This window comes from Pristis pectinata, chromosome X (assembly GCF_009764475.1).
Source record: "Pristis pectinata isolate sPriPec2 chromosome X, sPriPec2.1.pri, whole genome shotgun sequence".
NCBI classification, from domain to species: domain Eukaryota; kingdom Metazoa; phylum Chordata; class Chondrichthyes; order Rhinopristiformes; family Pristidae; genus Pristis; species Pristis pectinata.
The window spans coordinates 5,158,599-5,176,792 of record NC_067450.1 but is presented as its reverse complement, the minus strand read 5'-3'; the positions used below and the strand labels follow the sequence as shown (position 1 = coordinate 5,176,792).

At 41.8% G+C, this 18,194-nt stretch overlaps 1 protein-coding gene across 3 annotated transcripts in view; it reads left to right on the top strand.

Moving 5' to 3' along the window:
* Window positions 1-5,435: 5,435 nt before the first annotated feature.
* Window positions 5,436-18,194, top strand: part of LOC127566989 (5'-AMP-activated protein kinase subunit gamma-1-like) — a 64,232-nt gene continuing 51,473 nt past the window's right edge. The window contains exon 1 of one of the 3 annotated variants that reach the window (XM_052009577.1): window positions 5,436-5,595. In XM_052009577.1, the coding sequence (XP_051865537.1) occupies window positions 5,587-5,595 (9 nt within the window). In that variant the 5' untranslated portion in view covers window positions 5,436-5,586. The remainder of the gene's footprint in view (window positions 5,596-18,194) is intronic. The other 2 variants (XM_052009576.1, XM_052009578.1) reach the window with 2 other exon arrangements.

Below are 18,194 nucleotides of genomic sequence, written 5' to 3'. Positions count from 1 at the left end.
GCCTGAGTAGCATTTATTTGTCAAATTAAGCTACCTAGTATCAACTTGTCATTGGTGTTTGTAGCTTCAGAGATACAAACCTGCATAAGCAGCACTGTGACAATTCTACTATCCTGCACTTGAAGTGGAACAGTGTGATCCAAATTCTGGAGTAGGACTTGAATCTACTTGCTGATTCAGGAGAGAGTTACTAACTAATCCAAGCTGGCACTTTAGTCTTGGCAAAGCAACTCCCACTGCAAGCTACTCACAAAAATGTCAGAACATTCTAATAAAGTTTGATATTAAATTTCTGAATGAGCAGCCTCAAAATCATACTATTACTATCACAGAATGGTTACAGCGTGGAAGGAGCCAATTGGCCTGTTGAGTCTACTGGCTTCATGTAAGAGCAATCCAACTTGTCCCACTCCCCTGCCATCCCCCTATAGTCCTATAAATTCTTTAAAATTTTATTTGAAATGGACTGATGTGTGTTGCTCAGCAATGTGATGCATGTGCTGAGATGTCAGGTATGGTGTTCCCCTCCAGTAAAACAATTTTATTAACCCATCCTCAAGACTGATCTGAAATGTTAACAATTCCCTCCCACTGATGCTGCTTGACCTGCTGAGCTCCTCCAGCAATTTGCTTTTGCTCAAAGCTGTCCAATTAGAATTGGAGAGCATGTATTTCTATACAATTAAATCTAATGTCCTTTACCTCTGAATGTACTAAAAATTACAGACTTGATTGTGACTTGTAGCCAGATAAGCAATTAATTGCATATCTTAAGTATTTCTTTAACAGCAATTAAACTTTGGTCTTAAAAGGTACACGGCTTCACCTTAGTATTGTGAATTTCATATATTTCAAAGGAAATCCAACATCTGCCACACCTATATTTTCTGCAACTGATATCAAATTTACTCTCGGATCAAATTCTATACAAATCAGCAGTGAGGAATATCGGCAGTGTGATTTAAAACCCTAAGTTTGCAGTCATAATTGATTTTAAAACAGCAGCCTCTGAGTTACAGTAACACTGGGGAACAATTAATATATTAAGTTCACCCACTGTTGATTTTCTCCATCTGACAAGCATCTTTTCTGCCTTTAGGCAAATTTCATATTTCAGGAAACCACAACAAATCACAGTTGAAAAGGAGGAAAACACCATCTGCTAAGTAGAAAGAAAACTCCCAAATAAATCAAATCTGTTAGAAATGAGTAGATTAAATAATTACCATTGCCACTGCTCCAAACTTAAGGAGACATTGACGCAGAGGTGGTTGCGTTCAAAAGAGTTGCTGCATGTTCTTCAACGATGCGATGCATGTGCTTAGATGTGGGGCATGATGTTCCCCACCGGTTTATGACTGGCTGAATAGGAGTCAGTGGAGCAAATATTTTAACCCACCCTCAAAACAGCGCAATTATCAATGTAGTAAATGTAACAACCCCTCAGACTACTTCTAAACAGCACCAGGAACTATTCCACAAACCAATAAGTTGAGGGATTCAAGAAAGAGGCCTGGGAACAAGGGCTCTAATGAAATATCAAATTCTGCATATATGAAGGACAATTCCCTGTTTTCCTGCTGACCATGCTGAAAGTCTATTTGTTATCCTGAAACATTCCATTCATCATATAGTCAGAGTACATCAGTTCAGCGTAAGCAATATAGGAGGACGTGTCCATTTGCATAAATCTTGCGGATGTTTTGCATGTGGACTTGCTAAAATTTTGTATCGCACTTGCACCTTTTACGCCAGCTATGGCTTAGCTGGTAGCACTCTGGCCTTGAGTGTAAATGTAAGATAAGAAAAGATTTCTTTACTAGTTGTACGTACTGTATATCTCAACACAGTGAAATGCATCTTTTGCGTAGTGTTCTGGGGCAGCCTGCAAGTGTCGTCACGCTTCTGGCACCAACATAGCACGCCCACAACTTCCTAACCCGTACATCTTTGGAATGTGGGAGGAAACCGGAGCACCCAGAGGAGAACGTACAAACTCCTTACAGATAGCGGCGGGAATTGAACCCGGGTCGCTGGCACTGTAATAGTGTTACGCTAACTGCTACACTACCGTGTGTAGGTTCCGCCACGTGCACAAGTGCAACTTCAACAATCCAAACACAAAAATTCAGGCTGATGCTCCAGTGTGGTATTAAGAGAGCACAGCACTGTTGGAGATGCCGTCATTTGGAGAAGATGTTAACCCCTATTGCGCCCACTAAGGTGGAGTTAAAAGATCCCATGCATGAATTTGAAGCAGAGCAAGGGAATTCTTCCCTGTAGCCTGGGGCCGCAACCTCGCACCACTAAACCAGATCACGCTACAGTTTGTGGGATTTTGATGTGTATATATTCACTGCCATGATTCCTGCAATACACTGGCTTCAGTGGTTCCAAAGTGCTTTGGAACAAATGATTAGAGAGAATGCAGAAAAGATTCACGAGGATGTTGCCTGGATTGGAAGGCTTGAGTTAAAAGAAGAGACTGGATAGGCTGGGACTGTCTTCCCCGGAATAAAGGAAGCTGAGAGGTAGCCTTCGAGGTTTTATAAACTTATGAGAGGTGTAGATAGCCAAGGTCTGTTTCCCATGGTAGGGGTGTCTAAAACCAGAGGGCATAGGTTTAAGGTTAAGGGAGGAAGCTTAAAGGGGATCTGCGGGGTATATTTTTCACACAGAAAGTAGTTAGTATCTGCAATGATCACCCCTCCTCACCTGGGTCCACCTATTAGTTACCAGTTCTTGACTCACACCTCCCCCTCACCTCTCTATACTGGCCATCTCCCCTTTACACTCTTAGTCCTGATGCAGGGTTCTCGACCCGAAATGTCAACCATCCCTTTACCTCCACAGATGCTGAGTTCCTCCAGCAGCTGTTTTTTTGCTCCAGATCCCAGCATCTGCAGTCTCTTGTGTCTGCCAGAGAAGGTGGTGGAGGCAGGATCAGTAGCAACATTGAAGAGGCATCTGTATAGGTATTTGAATGAGCAAGGCATAGAGGGATATGGAATTAATGCAGGCAAATGGGATGAGTATAGGTAGGCATGATGGTTGGCATAGATTCAATGGGCCGAAGGGCCAATTTCTATGCTGTGCAACTCAGTGACTCTATTTGTGTGATTGAAATGCAAGTTGCAATGTGGTAGCGAAATGTTAACATCATAATTGAATGCAGAAAAAGTAAGCAGTTAAACTTTCAATGGAAAACTACCATGGATGTACAAAAGCAATTCATCCAGAGTGCAGATTCAACAAAAGATGCTGATAAACAATGAACTAATGAAATCCCTTAAAATATCTTTTTGGTCACCTTTTTAATCTCTCCCGAATCGAGGTGCTTAATCCTGGAAGTAGGGTTTCTAACAAAACTTAGTAGAAAATTATTAAACTTTGCTAAATTATTCATCCCCACTTAAAATACTTGTCAGCTGAAGTCTGCCTCCTGAGCAGCTTAGGATTTGACTCCACTACCACTATCAGCTGAATGGAAATCATAACAGGATAGCACTTTACAGCTCTCTGCACGTACCGATGTGCTCACAGAGGAAAAAAAACCTACACTGCCTTCCTCCTGGTCCTTAAAAACATGACTGCAAGGGTCAATTGTTTAACTGTTAGCTGCAGGACTGGCATCTAAAATGGACTGGATTTTGTTTTCATAAAAATAGCAGAGAAGATAAAACTATTCATTTTTTTTCCATTTTCCTTCCAATAGAGGAGGCCTTGCAGCCCATTGAGTTACAATTTCTCACTAATTTTCACTGTTACCTCTCTCACATTCTCATCAACTCCCCCTAGATTCTACTCCTCCTCTACACACTGGGGGCAATTTACAGCAGGCAATTAACCTACCAACCCACACATCTTTGGGATGTGGGAGGAAACCGGAGCACCCAGGGCAAACCCACACAGTCACAGGGAGAATGTGCAAACTCCACATGGACAGCACTGGAGGTCAGGATTGAACCCAGGTCTCTGGAGTTAGGAGGTAGCAGTATGCCACCCTTAAAGATTTCAATATTCTCACAAACCCAACACTGTGAATGCAAGAACTCAGCAAGCTAAGCAGCATATGTGGAGAGAATAATAATTAAAGTCAAACCAAAAACCTTTCATCAGATCTGGAAGTAATTGGATAAAAACATTTTTAAGATGCAGGAAAGGAGTAGGCAAAAAACAGGGTCTGTGGTAGGGTAGATTAGGGAAAAATAATTATTTCAAAATTTCCAACTGGTTACAGAGACTGCCCATGCTGGAATCTGGAGCAAAAACCAAATTGGTGGAGGAACTCTGCGTGTCGAGCAGCATCTGTGGAGGCAAAGGAATTGTCGATGTTTTTCGTACGATGCAAAGTTTGCATCAGGACCTTGTTTGTTGCTGGTTATTTATCTCATTGGTATTTATTGGGACTTTGTTCAAATTGCTGCAAACTTTGGGATACCTGGTGGATATAGTAGGTGTCATATAAAATGGGAACAGTTAAAAAAGAAACGTGTCTATATATATTTCCTTGCAACTCCCGCTCTCTTCTGAGAAATTCATGCATTTTCTCTGCGATAAATTCCACGAGAGGGAAATTACGTAAATGGTGAGAATTATTCCGGCCGTGTAAAACTTTTGTTGTTATACCGTGAAAGATCGGGTAGCCTTGAGAAAAGCGCTGGAACAATAAAGGAAATAATCTAATTTCAATATTTATAAAACAATTTCATACCACTTATTGTAGCGCCCGTTTAGCTCATTTCAATCCTTAGGTTAAATTATTGGCTTGCTCTATCTGCTGGAGTTTTCCTTTGTTATATTAGCCCGTTGTGTTTTTGTTTTGTTTCTCTTTTTTTAAATAGTTATCCTAGTTGCTGGTTTTCTACTTGTCTTTGAATGGGTGTAAGCCTCTTATAGTTTTCTAAAAAGTGTCTCATTCGCCCACTGGTTGCCTAAGCACGCAATTGTAGTATTTGTGTAGCAGTGTGCTAATATAATTGAATACTTGTACTGTTTGTGGATTTAACCGTCAACAATGGAGCTCAATTGCCGATGGATATTTTATGTCTCATTGGTTGCCTCTCAAATTTAACGTCAAATCGATCTTATTGTGGTTACTACTTGCAACTTATAACTGGTGCAAAACTCAGCACGAAATCTAATATTCCTTATCAATGTTGCAGAAATTTTTCCTGAATACATTCTCAAACCTCATTTCTGACTTCTGCTTCTCCCAATCTGTGAACATCATAATCTCTCACGTTGCTTTCATTGAACGCTGGTCTGATTTTGGTATTTAGTGCATCCCGTTAGCGCAGGAGGAAGGTCAGCAAACCCGCTGAACACCCGGGATCGCCAGTGTGAGTGGATACCGCAGCTGAGACTCTGGCCTGGACGTTTGAGCCTACAGGTGGCGCTGCCGGATACAGGGGCAGCCCAACGCCAGGCTGCGCCCATCTTTCCTCCTGGTCTGCCGGCTTGTTGTTTAGCGGGCGCGGACCGGAAGCACGGAGATGTGGATGGGATACAGAACTTGAGAGTCCGGAGAAGAGTTAATGATAATAATCGGAGGGAACGGTGATTCGAGTCGTCGGAGGCGCAGGGATGGAACCGGTAAGTTTGGAGGGGCTCTCCTCCCCCGAGCTGTCCTTGTGGACGGGCAGCCCGGCGCCGTGTGGTGGGCGCCACCTTGTTCTGTCACACACTGTTCTGGCATCAATCACCCAGCCCTGTTGCGACTAGGTGCAGGCGATGTATTGCGTCTAATTGGTGTCTTTAAACCTAATTCCGTTTTTCTCAGCCCTACTGTTTGGCGCTGATTGTATTTTGGCGTTATAGTTTTCATTCTGGGATTGTAGGATTGCAATGGGCGCAAATGGCGTTATATCGAATATGGTGGGGAAAGCCAGAGCCAGTAATACAGAAACACTCAGCAGGTCAGGCAGCATCTGCGGGGGGGGGGGAGAGAGAGAGAGAGAGAGAAACAGAGAAACAGTCAACGTTTCGGGTTGAACTCTGACAAAGTTCTCATGAAGGGTCTTTGACCTGAAACGTTAACTGTTTCTCATTCCGCTGATGCTGCCTGATCTGCTGAGTGTTTCTGGCACTTTCTGTTTCACATTTCCAGCGTTTGCAGGTTTTGTTTTTGAAATTTTCATTTACTGAGTAATGCAGGATCTAGGCCTGGATGTACCGTTTTCTGACAACACCACATTATTTTCTATATCAGTATGTCGGGAAACTGACTAAAGAGCAGAATATTTTAGACTTCCTATTGCGAAATAGGATAAGATCAGTGAATGAATCTTGCAGTAATGGCTCAAGGGAATCATAGGATTTTTGTTTTCAGTTTGTGACGTGATTGTCCAAAACCAGGGTCTTCAAAGTGAACAGAGCAAACTGTATGAGTATAGATGGTGAATGGCTGAGGTAAACTAGATTGAAATGCGAGTATAGACAAGCAATGGCAAGCATTTAAAGATCACTGGTAATTTGCAGCAAATGGACATGCCCTGATGGTGGGGTCATGAGAAAAGTTATTTTTTTCTTTCTTCTTTCCACCTCCATGACTAACAGGTTAAACATTGTGTTAGATTAAAGGAGGCTGCTGCTCAGGAAGCTGCCAAAAAGAGTAATAAACCCAAGAAGATATTTGAAATCAACAGAGAACAGCCAAGAAATTCAAAGAAGGGAAATAGAATAGTAAGAGTCATAAATTTTAGAGGAACTTCTCTATAGCGACAAAAGTAAACATTACAAATAAGCCCTTCCAATCAGGAGAAATTATAATGGAGACAAAGGGAACGGCAGCAACAAATACTTGGTATCTGTCTTCGCAGTGCAGAACACAAAACACTATTACTGATGGTCTGGACTCAAGGGTCCAGTGGGACTGAGGAACTTAAAGAAACTAGAATTAGCTTTTTTTTAAAAAATGCAAGTCCTGGAGAAATTCATAGGGCTAAAAGCCAACAAATTCCTGGATCCTCTTTTAAAGTTGATAATGGAAATCGTGGGTGTATTGGCTTTGATCTTCCAGAATTTCCTAGGTTGTGGAATAGTCTCCAAAGGGAAGAATTACACCCCTGCGATTCAAGAAAGGAGGGAGAGAGGAAAGTCAGAACTATTGACCAGTTAGCTACCCTGACATTGGGGAAAATACTAGAATCAATATTTAGGGATGTTTAATATGGGGCAGTTAGAAAATTACAATATGATGGGGGCAGAGTGGTATGGATTTTTGAAAAGGAACAATTGTGTTTGACCAGTTTTTGTTTTTTGTGGTTGTAAGTAGACAGAGGCAATCAGTGAACGTAGAATACCTGGATTTTCAAAAAGCATTTGACAAGGTGCTACACAAGTTTATCTTACAGTTAGGGCCCATGGGATTTGGTGTAATAGATTACTGGGGATTGGGTTTCCTAAATGGACGGGAACGATTGGCAACAAACAGGTCATTGGCAGGATGTAACAAGTGGAGTGCTACAAGGATGAGTGTGTGAGCTTGTAATCTATATAATGGCTCAAATGAAGGGACTGATTATTTGGGTAGTGTTGGTGACGGGGGAGACTGTGTGGCTAGTGCAAGGGATGGACCAGATGGACAAAACTAATGTCAATAATGTGAGCAATGTAACAGGTGGCTAATAGTTTGCAGATGTTGCAAAGTGGATGATGCACAGCTCCCATTTTAGATTTAAACCTCCCAGAGGTAGTGAAGAAAATGTTTAGATTCTTTGCACCGATTGGAGTTGCATAAACCCATTTTGTAATATTTATGTATATGCAATTGTTCCCTTCAAATTCAGTCCAAGTGAGTGAAATACTTGTAATATTTAGAATATATTACAGCATGAAAAGATTCCACTTGGAAATTTGTCATGGTTTAATGCTTCATTTGTCAGCCTGCAACCTGGTGTAAACAACAGCTTGAATAGAGTGCCACATGTTTTGTTTTCTTCCTCTTGGAAAGTTGGCTCAAAAGCCCAATGTTTTATGTTTTACTAATAGAAAACAGTTAAGTTAAGGAGTTAGTGAAATAAAGACCCTGTCGGAGAGATAGGGGTATGGACAAGGTCTTAGGTGCTCTGTGTGTGTGTGTGCATCTCCCTCTTTTCTCCTGTCTGACAGGCCCAGGCAACATTGCACACAAGAAGTTTAACATGGGTATATATGAATTCAGAGCAGGAGGAGGCCACTCAGCCCCTTGAGCCTGCTCTGCCACACTGATTGTAAGCTCAACTCCACGTTCTAATCTACCCCCGTCACTTTTCACTCCCTCGCTTATCAAGAATCTCTCTCCCTCTGCCTTGAAGTCCCTGTTGCCCTTTGAGGAAGAGAGTTCCAAAGACTCTCAACCCCCAACACCAACCACCCCACCCCGAGAGAAAAAAACTTTCCCTCCTCTGCATTAAATGGGCAGCCCCTGAATTTTACACAGTGACCACAAGAGGAAACAACCTCTCAGCATTCACCTTATCAGGACCCTTCAGGGTCTTAAATGCTTCAATCAAGTCCTCTCTCTCTTGTGAACTCCAGCGGATGCGAGCTTAGCCTGTCTATCCTGATCTTGTGAGGCAATCCAGGTATTCATCTGCAAAATCTTCTCTGGACTGCTTCCAACACACTCGTACCCTTCCATGAACAAGGAAACCAAGTACTTCAGGTGTGATCTCACTGGTGCCTTCTCTGTCATCAGCCTCCTGAATGGACCTCGCGTACACTAAAAGATGAACTCTTGACCTCGCAATCTACCTGGTTGTGGCCCTTGCATCTTATTGTCTACCTGCAATGCACTTTCTCTGTAACTGTAACGCTATATTCTGTTTTCTTTTTACCACCTCAGTGCACTCGTGTATTGGCATGATCTGTCTGAATGGCACGCAAAACAAAAGTTTTTTCATTGTATCTTAGTACATGTGATAATAATGACTCAATACCAATATAACAGGAGCATCATCTCCCTACTTCTGTATTTGGTTCCATTCACAATAAATAACGTTCTGTTAGTTTTCCTAATTATTTAAGACCCTTCCCACTCTGGACATTCTCCCTTCTTCCCTCTCCTTCCCCAGCCCTCAGCATCAGGCAGAAGATACAAAAGCCTGAAAGCATGTACCACCAGGCTCAAGGACAGCTTCTATCCTGCCGTTATAAGACTACTGAATGGTCCCCTAGTACGATACGATGGACTCTTGACCTCACAATCTACCTCGTTATGACCTTGCACCTTATTGTCTGTCTGCACTGCACTTTCTCTGTAACTATAACACTCTATTCTGTATTCTGTTATTGTTTTTCCCTTGTGCTACCTCTATGCACTGATCTGTATGGATTCCGCGTAAAACAGCTTTTTCGCTGTACCTCGGTACATGTGACAATAATAAACCAATTTACTAGTCTTTTGTAAATCGTGCACTGGGACATCCAGATCCCTCTACATATCGGAGCTCTGCAGTCTGTCATCATTTAAATAAAATGTTTTTAATTTATCCTGCCAGAATAGACAATTTCACATCTTCCCACATTATTCTCCATTCACCAGATCTTTTCCCACTGAAACCATCCAAGTCCCTTTGTGGCCTCATTGTGTCCTCCTTGCAATTTACTTTCCTACCTATCTTTGTCTCGTGAGCAAATTTAACAACTGTGCCTTCAGCCCCTTGATCCAAGTCCTTCATATAAATTATTTTCAAAAAAAAACATTGAGTCCCCAGCACTGATCTCTGTGGCACACCACTTGTCAGATCTTGTATTATTCACTTCACATCCTTGCATTGAATGTTGGCTCGAGGCCACAATTTTAATTTAATTTTTTTAACCAAGGGTAATGACTTTGAGGAAAATAAGAGCTTGAACTCAAACGTTTTGCCGAGACATCGCTAGGAACCTGTAACACAGAAAATGTTGGTACATTCAGCCAGTTCCTTTGTTTGCTCCTGTGCTGTATTGTTATCCTTTTTTTTTACTTGCTCAATTTTATTGCCTTTTATTTTCTGTTGGTTGTAATTGCTGACTTGCATTTTCTTTTAATTCCTGGCTATTCCAAACTCAATTGATTTTCATTTCCTGTTTGCTGAAGAAGTTTGGTTCTGATTTTTCTCTTGTTGGATGTGAAACTTAAGACGTACTGTTGGAATCACAACAGACTTGGATATTTAGCTCCCTTTCTAATGTATGCCTGCTATTCACCACAGCCACATCTTGTGGTAGCACGTTGCTCATTCTAACCACTCGTGGATAAACAAGGTTTTCTGAACAGTTTATTGGATTTATGAGTGACTATCCTGGATTTATGGCCCCCAAGCTTTAGACTCCTCTAACCACATGTTATTGCAGATACCAAACATTGTTTTCTGAAAAAGAGACTGAAGAACCTAGCATGAAACGTCTCTGCCAGATACTTAAAAGCCCTTCACGCCAAATTAAAGACCCTGGTAAAGTACTAACGGTCTTTAATTTGGAATGAAGTGACAGACATAAAGCTGTGGTCCTGTGTCATGCTAAGCATTAAAGAATAAAGTTTGCAGTTAGAAATACCAGATTTCATCATTGTAATGGAATAAATTTGGAAGGATTCCTATTTCATAGAGTTTGATAGTCTTAAAGATTGGTTTGCCTCTTCCCGCGTGACAATAACTATATGGTTCATGCAGTGAAATTCTCAATAGTTTTGAATAATTCAGTTATTTCCTGATTCAAATTTCCATGTCTAAGTAGACTTTTTAAAAAATTCTTGTGAATGCAGTGGCAGAGAATCTTAGCTGCTGTAATCAATTTGGTTGACAGGCTTTACCAGTTAGAAAGGTCCCCTTACTCCAAGCCTTTTTTGAGTTCCATGTGAGAAGGGCATCTCTGTCTGGCATTACACCATACCTTTGTGGAATATTGTTTCTGTTTCAACAATAAAGCAGCATTGTCAATCTGCTTCCTCTTCAGAATTATTCTTCATAGAAACTGTGATTGAAATTGATTCTTCTGTCAGTTGAGTTTGATTCTGCATTTAAAGGGTATTAAATAGTCTGGATTAGTCTAAGGGTGTTGTATTTAACAATGATGGAAACCATTCGCTAATTTAACTATGCATGGTTCTAAAACACATAATTGAATAATTAACTAATGCAAATGTGAAACAGTATGAACTGATACGGTTGGTACTAATTTTGAATTGGCTTATAAAATGTAATTGATTTTAATAAGCATTAGTGTCTTCAAAGATGATTTATAATTAGAATTTGGAAGGATTATGCGACTTCAAAAGTCCGTATTGTAAGCAATCCTAATTTAGGATTCATGGGAGTTATTCAGATCTCTTTATCCTGTCAACTTCACAACAAAATAAAATTGACATTCCCACACAAAGAAAACCATATGCACTGCCCATAACTAATTTCGCAAGGGAGGTGAAGAATCTTGAGTGAAACTCCCAAAAACAAAATGTGGAATTTTGCTCTCGACCTAACTTCCCCGATCCAAAAGTATGTTGAAAAAGGAAAATTATATAAAATACTCCTCCTTGGAGCTGTGTAAGGGGAGGCACTGGTTATATTTCATTCTCGTCTCTGAATGTATTTAACTACAGTTCCAGAATGCTGATTATAGATGTCCAGTGAGCATTCTGTCAGTTCAAAACTGACAGGAATTTATTTAGAAACTCGTTAGCAGTACAGCCAACCAAAGACTACACCACCATCTCTTCCATGTGGTCTCCTTCCTAAACCTGAAATGTTACTTGACCAACATTGACAACTTTGTGCTTTTTTTTTCCCTGTTGGTCATTGGTCCCGGGCAGAAAATCCTCGTGTGCTAAATGTGCAGAACAAGTGGAGCGGCACGTGCTAGAATTCTCCTGATTGTTTGTGTCTGGATGTCTCGTAGTGCATCAATATCGGTGGGTGAACTGCTGGCAACTGCATGCAGTTTAGTGTATCTGGGTGCACCTCTGGAGAAAGATAGTTGCTCTAAAACTAACTCGGATGCTTTGGCATATGGGCTAAACGTAGATGAGTGGAATTAGCTCAGACAGACATCTTGGTCAGCATGGATGAGTTCGGCTAAAGGGCCTGGGTCTGTGCTGCATGACTCTGACTCTACCAGCATTTTCTGTTTGATTTCTGGAAACCAGTGTTTTGATTTGTATTGTGCAGATCTGTTTTAACTAATATTCTGATATCTTTGAGCCAGCACAGGTCTCAATCAGCAGAATCACAGTGGCTTCAGACTGCTCTTTGAAGGTCAATGATCACATACAATTTGTGTTTCATGTTTTTGGTTCCAGTGTAGATTATTTTATTGCATCGTATTATCTTCCCACACTACCGTCTGGCCATACAATCCAAGAGTCACCTCCACTATCGATAATGAACATTGCAATCGGTTGGTCAACCAGGATAGATCCTTGTGGAACTCCACTGATCTCCAACGTCCGCACCACCGCCAGAGTCTGTTCCGCTCATTGCTGCTCTCTGATATCTCCTAGCACAGAAGCGGGCCCTTGGTCCCACCCTCTCCATGTCAACCATCAAGTACCTATCTGTACTAATTCCATTTACTAGCACTTGGTCTGCAGCCTTCTATGTCTTTGCAATTCAAGTGCTCATCCAGATACTTCTCAAATGTGGTGAGAGTACCTGCCTCCGCCAGCCGATGGGGCAGTGCATTCCAGTTCGTCATACAGCGCAGTAACAGCTCCTTTGGCCCAACTGGCCCATGCCGACCAGGGTGCCCATCCAAGCACATCCCATTTGGCCCATGTCCCTCTCAACCTTTCCCATCCACATACCCGTCCAAGTATCTTTTAAACATTGTTAATGTACCTGCCTCACCCACTTCCTCTGGCAGCTGGATCCACGTAAGTTTTAAAAAAAAAAGTAGCCTCTCTGGTCCCTATTAAATATTCTCTTTTCCCCCCCCCCCACCCACACACACCCACACACACCCATGCCCTCGTTCTTGATTCCACAAACCCTTGGGGTGGGGGTGGGGGGGAGGCTGTGTGCCCCTTCTGATTTTATGCACCCCTATAACATCACCCCTCAGTCTCCTGCACTCCAGTGAATAAATTCCTAGCCTGCCCAACCTCTCCCTATAACCCAGTCCCTTGAATCCTGACAACATCCCCGTTAGTCTTTTCTGCACTCTTTACGCATAATATCATCTTTCCTATAGTAGGGTGACCAAAATTGGACATAATATTCCAAGGTCAGCCTTGCCAACGGCTTCTACAACTGCAGCATGAGTTCTGTTGTTGTTTGCTAGTCTTCAGTATAGCTGGCTATTTTACACTAATGTTGTACTTACTTAAAGGGATTAAAGCTCAACAGACCTCTTTATGAGACTGGATGAAAATCCAGGTGGATTTTGACCACTGGCTTGTTTACACATGCTAATTTACTTACCCAGGAGAAGATTTTCCAGTAGATTTGAGAACTAGGCCCTGCTGCTCACTCTTTCAGGAATCTCCTGCAACAGTTAGTGGTATCACCCTCCCCATAAATATCAACATGCACAAAAACTTCCTGCAAAGATTCTTTCTCCATTTCCCTTCTCCACCTTCCCACCATCACCCCCCCCCTCCCCCATCCCCAAATATTCGCAGGGAGGAACTTCCTGGAAAATGTCACTGCATTCCCTGTCTTCCAAAAGCACTATCTGCCCAAGATTGGAGTACATTTACTGCAGAAGATACACAGAACTTTTTGAGCAATAGGCACAAAGTAAGCCAACAAATCCATGAAATCTTTAAATACAGAATTCCTGCAACACTAGTAACTCGGCCAACTGATGATTACACAGTCCCCATCTGTGCTTTCAGCCACACTGATAGCATCCGATGTGATGTGCATTTTCCTGACTATGAATTAATACTTTGTAATTTCTGAGGCCTTTTTTCTTTCTTTTTCAATCTTTTTATTAGTTTCCAAATTAATACAGATTAATATATAACATCGATGCTTGTACATGTAATACAAAGAGATCAAGAGAACAATCATGGCATAGATAATCGTAAAGAATAATAAAATATAAAAAAAATCTTTAGATCTCACGATCTCTTAGTAGATGAATATAATATAAAAGAAAGGAAAGAAAAAGATTTATTGTGTATATAAAAGAGAAAAAATCCCCAAATCAATAAAAATTTGTAAATAATATAACAAACCAAACTAAAAAGAAAATTTCAAAAAAAGACCGGACTGAAACTTCTCAGTAGAAACAGAGCAATATTATGTCGTCAACTCCGTTCCTCTAAATTGAAAAGGGATCTATATCATGTGGAAAATATTGAATAAATGGACTCCAAATATCTTCAAATTTAAGTGAAGGATCAACAGTACCACTCCTAAATTTTTTCCAAGTTTAAGCATGATATAGTTTGAGAGAACCATTGAAAAGTGGTAGGGGGTATTGGATCCTTCCATTTAAGCAAAATGGATCGTTTGGCCATTAATGTGACAAAAGCAATCATACGGTAAGTGGAAGCAGATAAATGGCCAGACTCCATCCTTGGTAATACCTTTTTTGACGACAGTTGCCACCTTTGTGTCCTAACCTGCAGTCCTCATCAACAGTGGCTTCATTCTACACTGGTCCTAATGATCTCTCATCATTAAAGGAAGCAGAATTACTTGCAGTGGAGAAATGGTTAACTGGTACCGTGTGGCCTGTTCCTATTTGCCTCCTGGAGTAACTTTCCATTCAGTGAGATCCTCGCTGATCTGTGATCTATCTCCATACACCGGCCATTGTCGCAGATCCCTTATTCTTTTGGTTCAATATAACAATTCACCTGGCTGTCTGCAGAAGAAGGCTTCAAATTGCTTCTACCCTGTGCGTGTGGTGGTTTCCTTACCTTGCTATTAAAAGGCCTTGCTCTGACTTTTCAACGATGACCTCCAAGTCCCCTGCCATTTGACATATTCTCCTTGCTTATCCAATTGTTTTCCCCCTCTCGAAGACTTAAGGTAAGTCATCCCATAATGTAGGTTGTAGGAGTGTAGGTTGGACAAACTTGGATTGTTTCTTCTGGAGTGTCGGAGACTGAGGGGAGACCTGATAGAAGTTTATAAAATTATGTGGGGCATAGATAGGGTAGACAGCCAGTATCTTTAGCCCAGGGTCAAAATGTCTAATACCTGAGGGCATAGCTTTAAAGTGAAAGTTTAAAGGAGATGTGCGGGGCAAGTTCTTTCTACACAGTGGTGGGTGCCTGGGATGGGCTGCCAGGGGTGGTGGTGGAGGCAGATACGATAGAGGCATTTAAGAGGCTTTTAGATAGACACATGAAAATGGAGGGATATGGACCATATGCAGGCAGAAGGGATTTGGTTAATTTGGCATCGTGTTCAGCACAGACATGGTGGGCCAAAGGGCCTTTTCCTGTGCTGTGCTGTTCGATGTTCCATACTAAGTTCCAGGAGCATCAAACCTAGTTTGTGAAATCTTAATTGTAATTTAACCCTTGGGAGTCTGGGTGGGATTCTGATAAATCCAATCTGCAATCCCTCCAACCCCAGTGTATCCTTGGTGCCCAGAGCTGTTTGCGGTCTAACCAGGGCTTTGGTGGTTTGCTTCAAGCCCATTGTGCTACTGGCCAGGTAGCTATTCTGCAATAATATTGAGCTGTTGTAAGAACAAAGGACGTAGGAAACTGGAAGTGGCCCTTTTTCGCACTCTGCTATTCAATAAGATCATGGCTGATCATGCCCTTGGTTCCACTTTGCTGCCTGATCTCCATTAACCTGGATTCCCCTGTAGCCCAAAGATCGGTCTGCCTCACCCTTAAATAATTTATTTACTCGGCCTCCACATTTCTGTGAAGTAGAGACTTCCAAAGATCCACAAACCTCTGAGAAGAAATTCTTCCTCGTGTTAAGTCTTAAATGGGTAACCCCATATCCTGAGACTAGCGGCCTTAGTTTGGACTCTCCTAACAGAGCAAGCATCTACGCTGATAAGCCCTCTTAAGATGGAGCATGTTTATGTAAAATAGCTTTAAGTGTAACTGATAGGTCCAGTCTCTGGAGTTATCTACAGAAGTTTGTAACCCATTCAAAGCAAAATCATTTATTGTGTTTGGTCCTAAAATGAATGCCAAGTTTAAACATGACAAATGCAACTGGTGACGTTTAACTTGCAGCCATGGCAATTGATTTTAATTATTCACGTAGAGAATTCCTTCTCGTGTGTTGTTGTTCAGCCCAAGAACAGTTGTGTGTCTCAATTACAGTTTGCAACGTGTAGTTCTGGTGGCTTCTTGTGTGGCCTGGCTGTCAACACTGCTTTTCTGCTGTCTGAGATCTGTGTCAACATTGCGAGTTCCCAGTAGTGGGGTGTATTATCTTTTTTAACCAAGTCTTCCTGCCAGCTGATTTGAGTAAGGGTGGCAAATTTGTATTTGTCACAACTAGCCATCGAAGGCCCAAGCAACAGAAACAACTGGTGTGACATCAGAGTTTGCCAATTGCAAAGTAACTTCAGTGTAACTTGACGAGTATGTGACTTGCTGTTGAATGAATCTTTTGGAGAGTTCTGGGGATGGGGCAGGAAATTGGACCTCAGGCACATGAATGGTCGTGAGTCTATTCCAAGGTTAAATGAGATCAAAGGGCTGTATGTACTTGCATTTACTTGACAAAATTCTCGGACCTGAAACATTAACTGTTTCTCTTTCCACAGATACTGCCTGACCTGCTGAGCGTTTCCAGCATTTTTCTGTTTTAAATTCCAAGAAAATCTTTATTGCTGAGTTATTTTGACTCTCAATTCTCATAAGGTTCAACAAATACTAGACGAGCAGTTGAAATCCATGGCATAGAGGGCTACAGGGCAAGTGCTGGGAAATGGAATGAGTGTAGATAGGTAGGTACTTGATGGCCGGCGTGGACGTGGTGGGCTGAAGGGCCTCTTGGTGTTCTCTGACTCCAAACCTCATGAAGAATACATATTAAATGCGGATTCAAATAACTAAAGAAAAGCAAAATACGACAAGTGCCAGAAATCGGGAATAAATCGAGGAAAAGGCTGGAAATACTCTGGTCAGGTAACGGCTGGGGAGTGTGAAACAGAAGGAATGTTTAAAGACCATGATTCTTAAGAGCTGGGAAGAATTGGAAATAAGTTTTGTTACAGAGAAAGGGGGAAGGGGATAATGAGAACAAAATGTAGGGGAAGGAAAGGACTAGGGTGATAGACTGGGAGGTGCTGATGTACAGAGATTTCTGGATATCCTTGTGCACCAGTCACTGAAACAGGTGTGGGTGCAGCAATCAGTTAAGGTAAGTGGTCTGTTGGCCTTTGTAGCAAGAGCATTTGAGTACAGAAGCAAGGTTGTCTGTGCCAGGTTGCAGATCAGGAGAGACTGAATGACACAACTGACAGTGGTGCAGGCTGAGAAAGCATTTTAAAAACACATTCAGCTGGAGGAGAATTTGGGTGGAGCGGAGGTGGAAAGCTAAATTCAGGACTGGAAAAGTTGTTGAATTCGGTGTTGAGTCCCGAGGGCTGGACAACAAGAAACTGCTCCTCCAACTTGCGTGGGCTTCTATTGTAACTGTGTAGGAAGCTGAAAGCAGGTCAGATGGGGATGGAGAATTAAAGTGACAGACAACTAGAAACTAGGGGAAGCTTTGCAGACTGAGCAGAGATGTTCTACAAACTGGTTGCCTGGCCCATGTTTGGCTTCCCTAATGCAGAGGAAACCACATCCTGAACACCAAATGCAGTATACCAAGTTTAAAATAACCACACCCAGTGACATTTGTTAATGGTTTAGATGGGGTGTGTTTGATGTCCAATTTCGTCTCTGTATCCATATGGCAGGCATCCAGTGTTATTTTGAAGTCTTCATTTGATTTGCTTGGAATTGTGCTTGCCACTAGATCTGAAGTTCTGTGGAGTCGAGATCCATTGCAGAGAATTAAGCTGTTTAATCCAGACTGATGCTCCGGTGTATCCCTGAGGGAATGCTGCACTGTCAGATGAGATGGTTTGAAAATGGTCCTGTTTGTTCAATGACTCGGGGTTCTATTACTTGTGAAGAAGGGCAAGGGCTTTCCCCTGACATCTTGTCCAACATTCTTCCCTCAAGCACCACCCCAAGCAGACTAATTGTTTGTTGCTTATTTGCTGTTTGTGGGGTCTTACCTAGTGCAACTTATCTGCCACATTTGCAAACTTAGCAGCAACTGCATTTCAAAAGTAATCCATTGACTGTA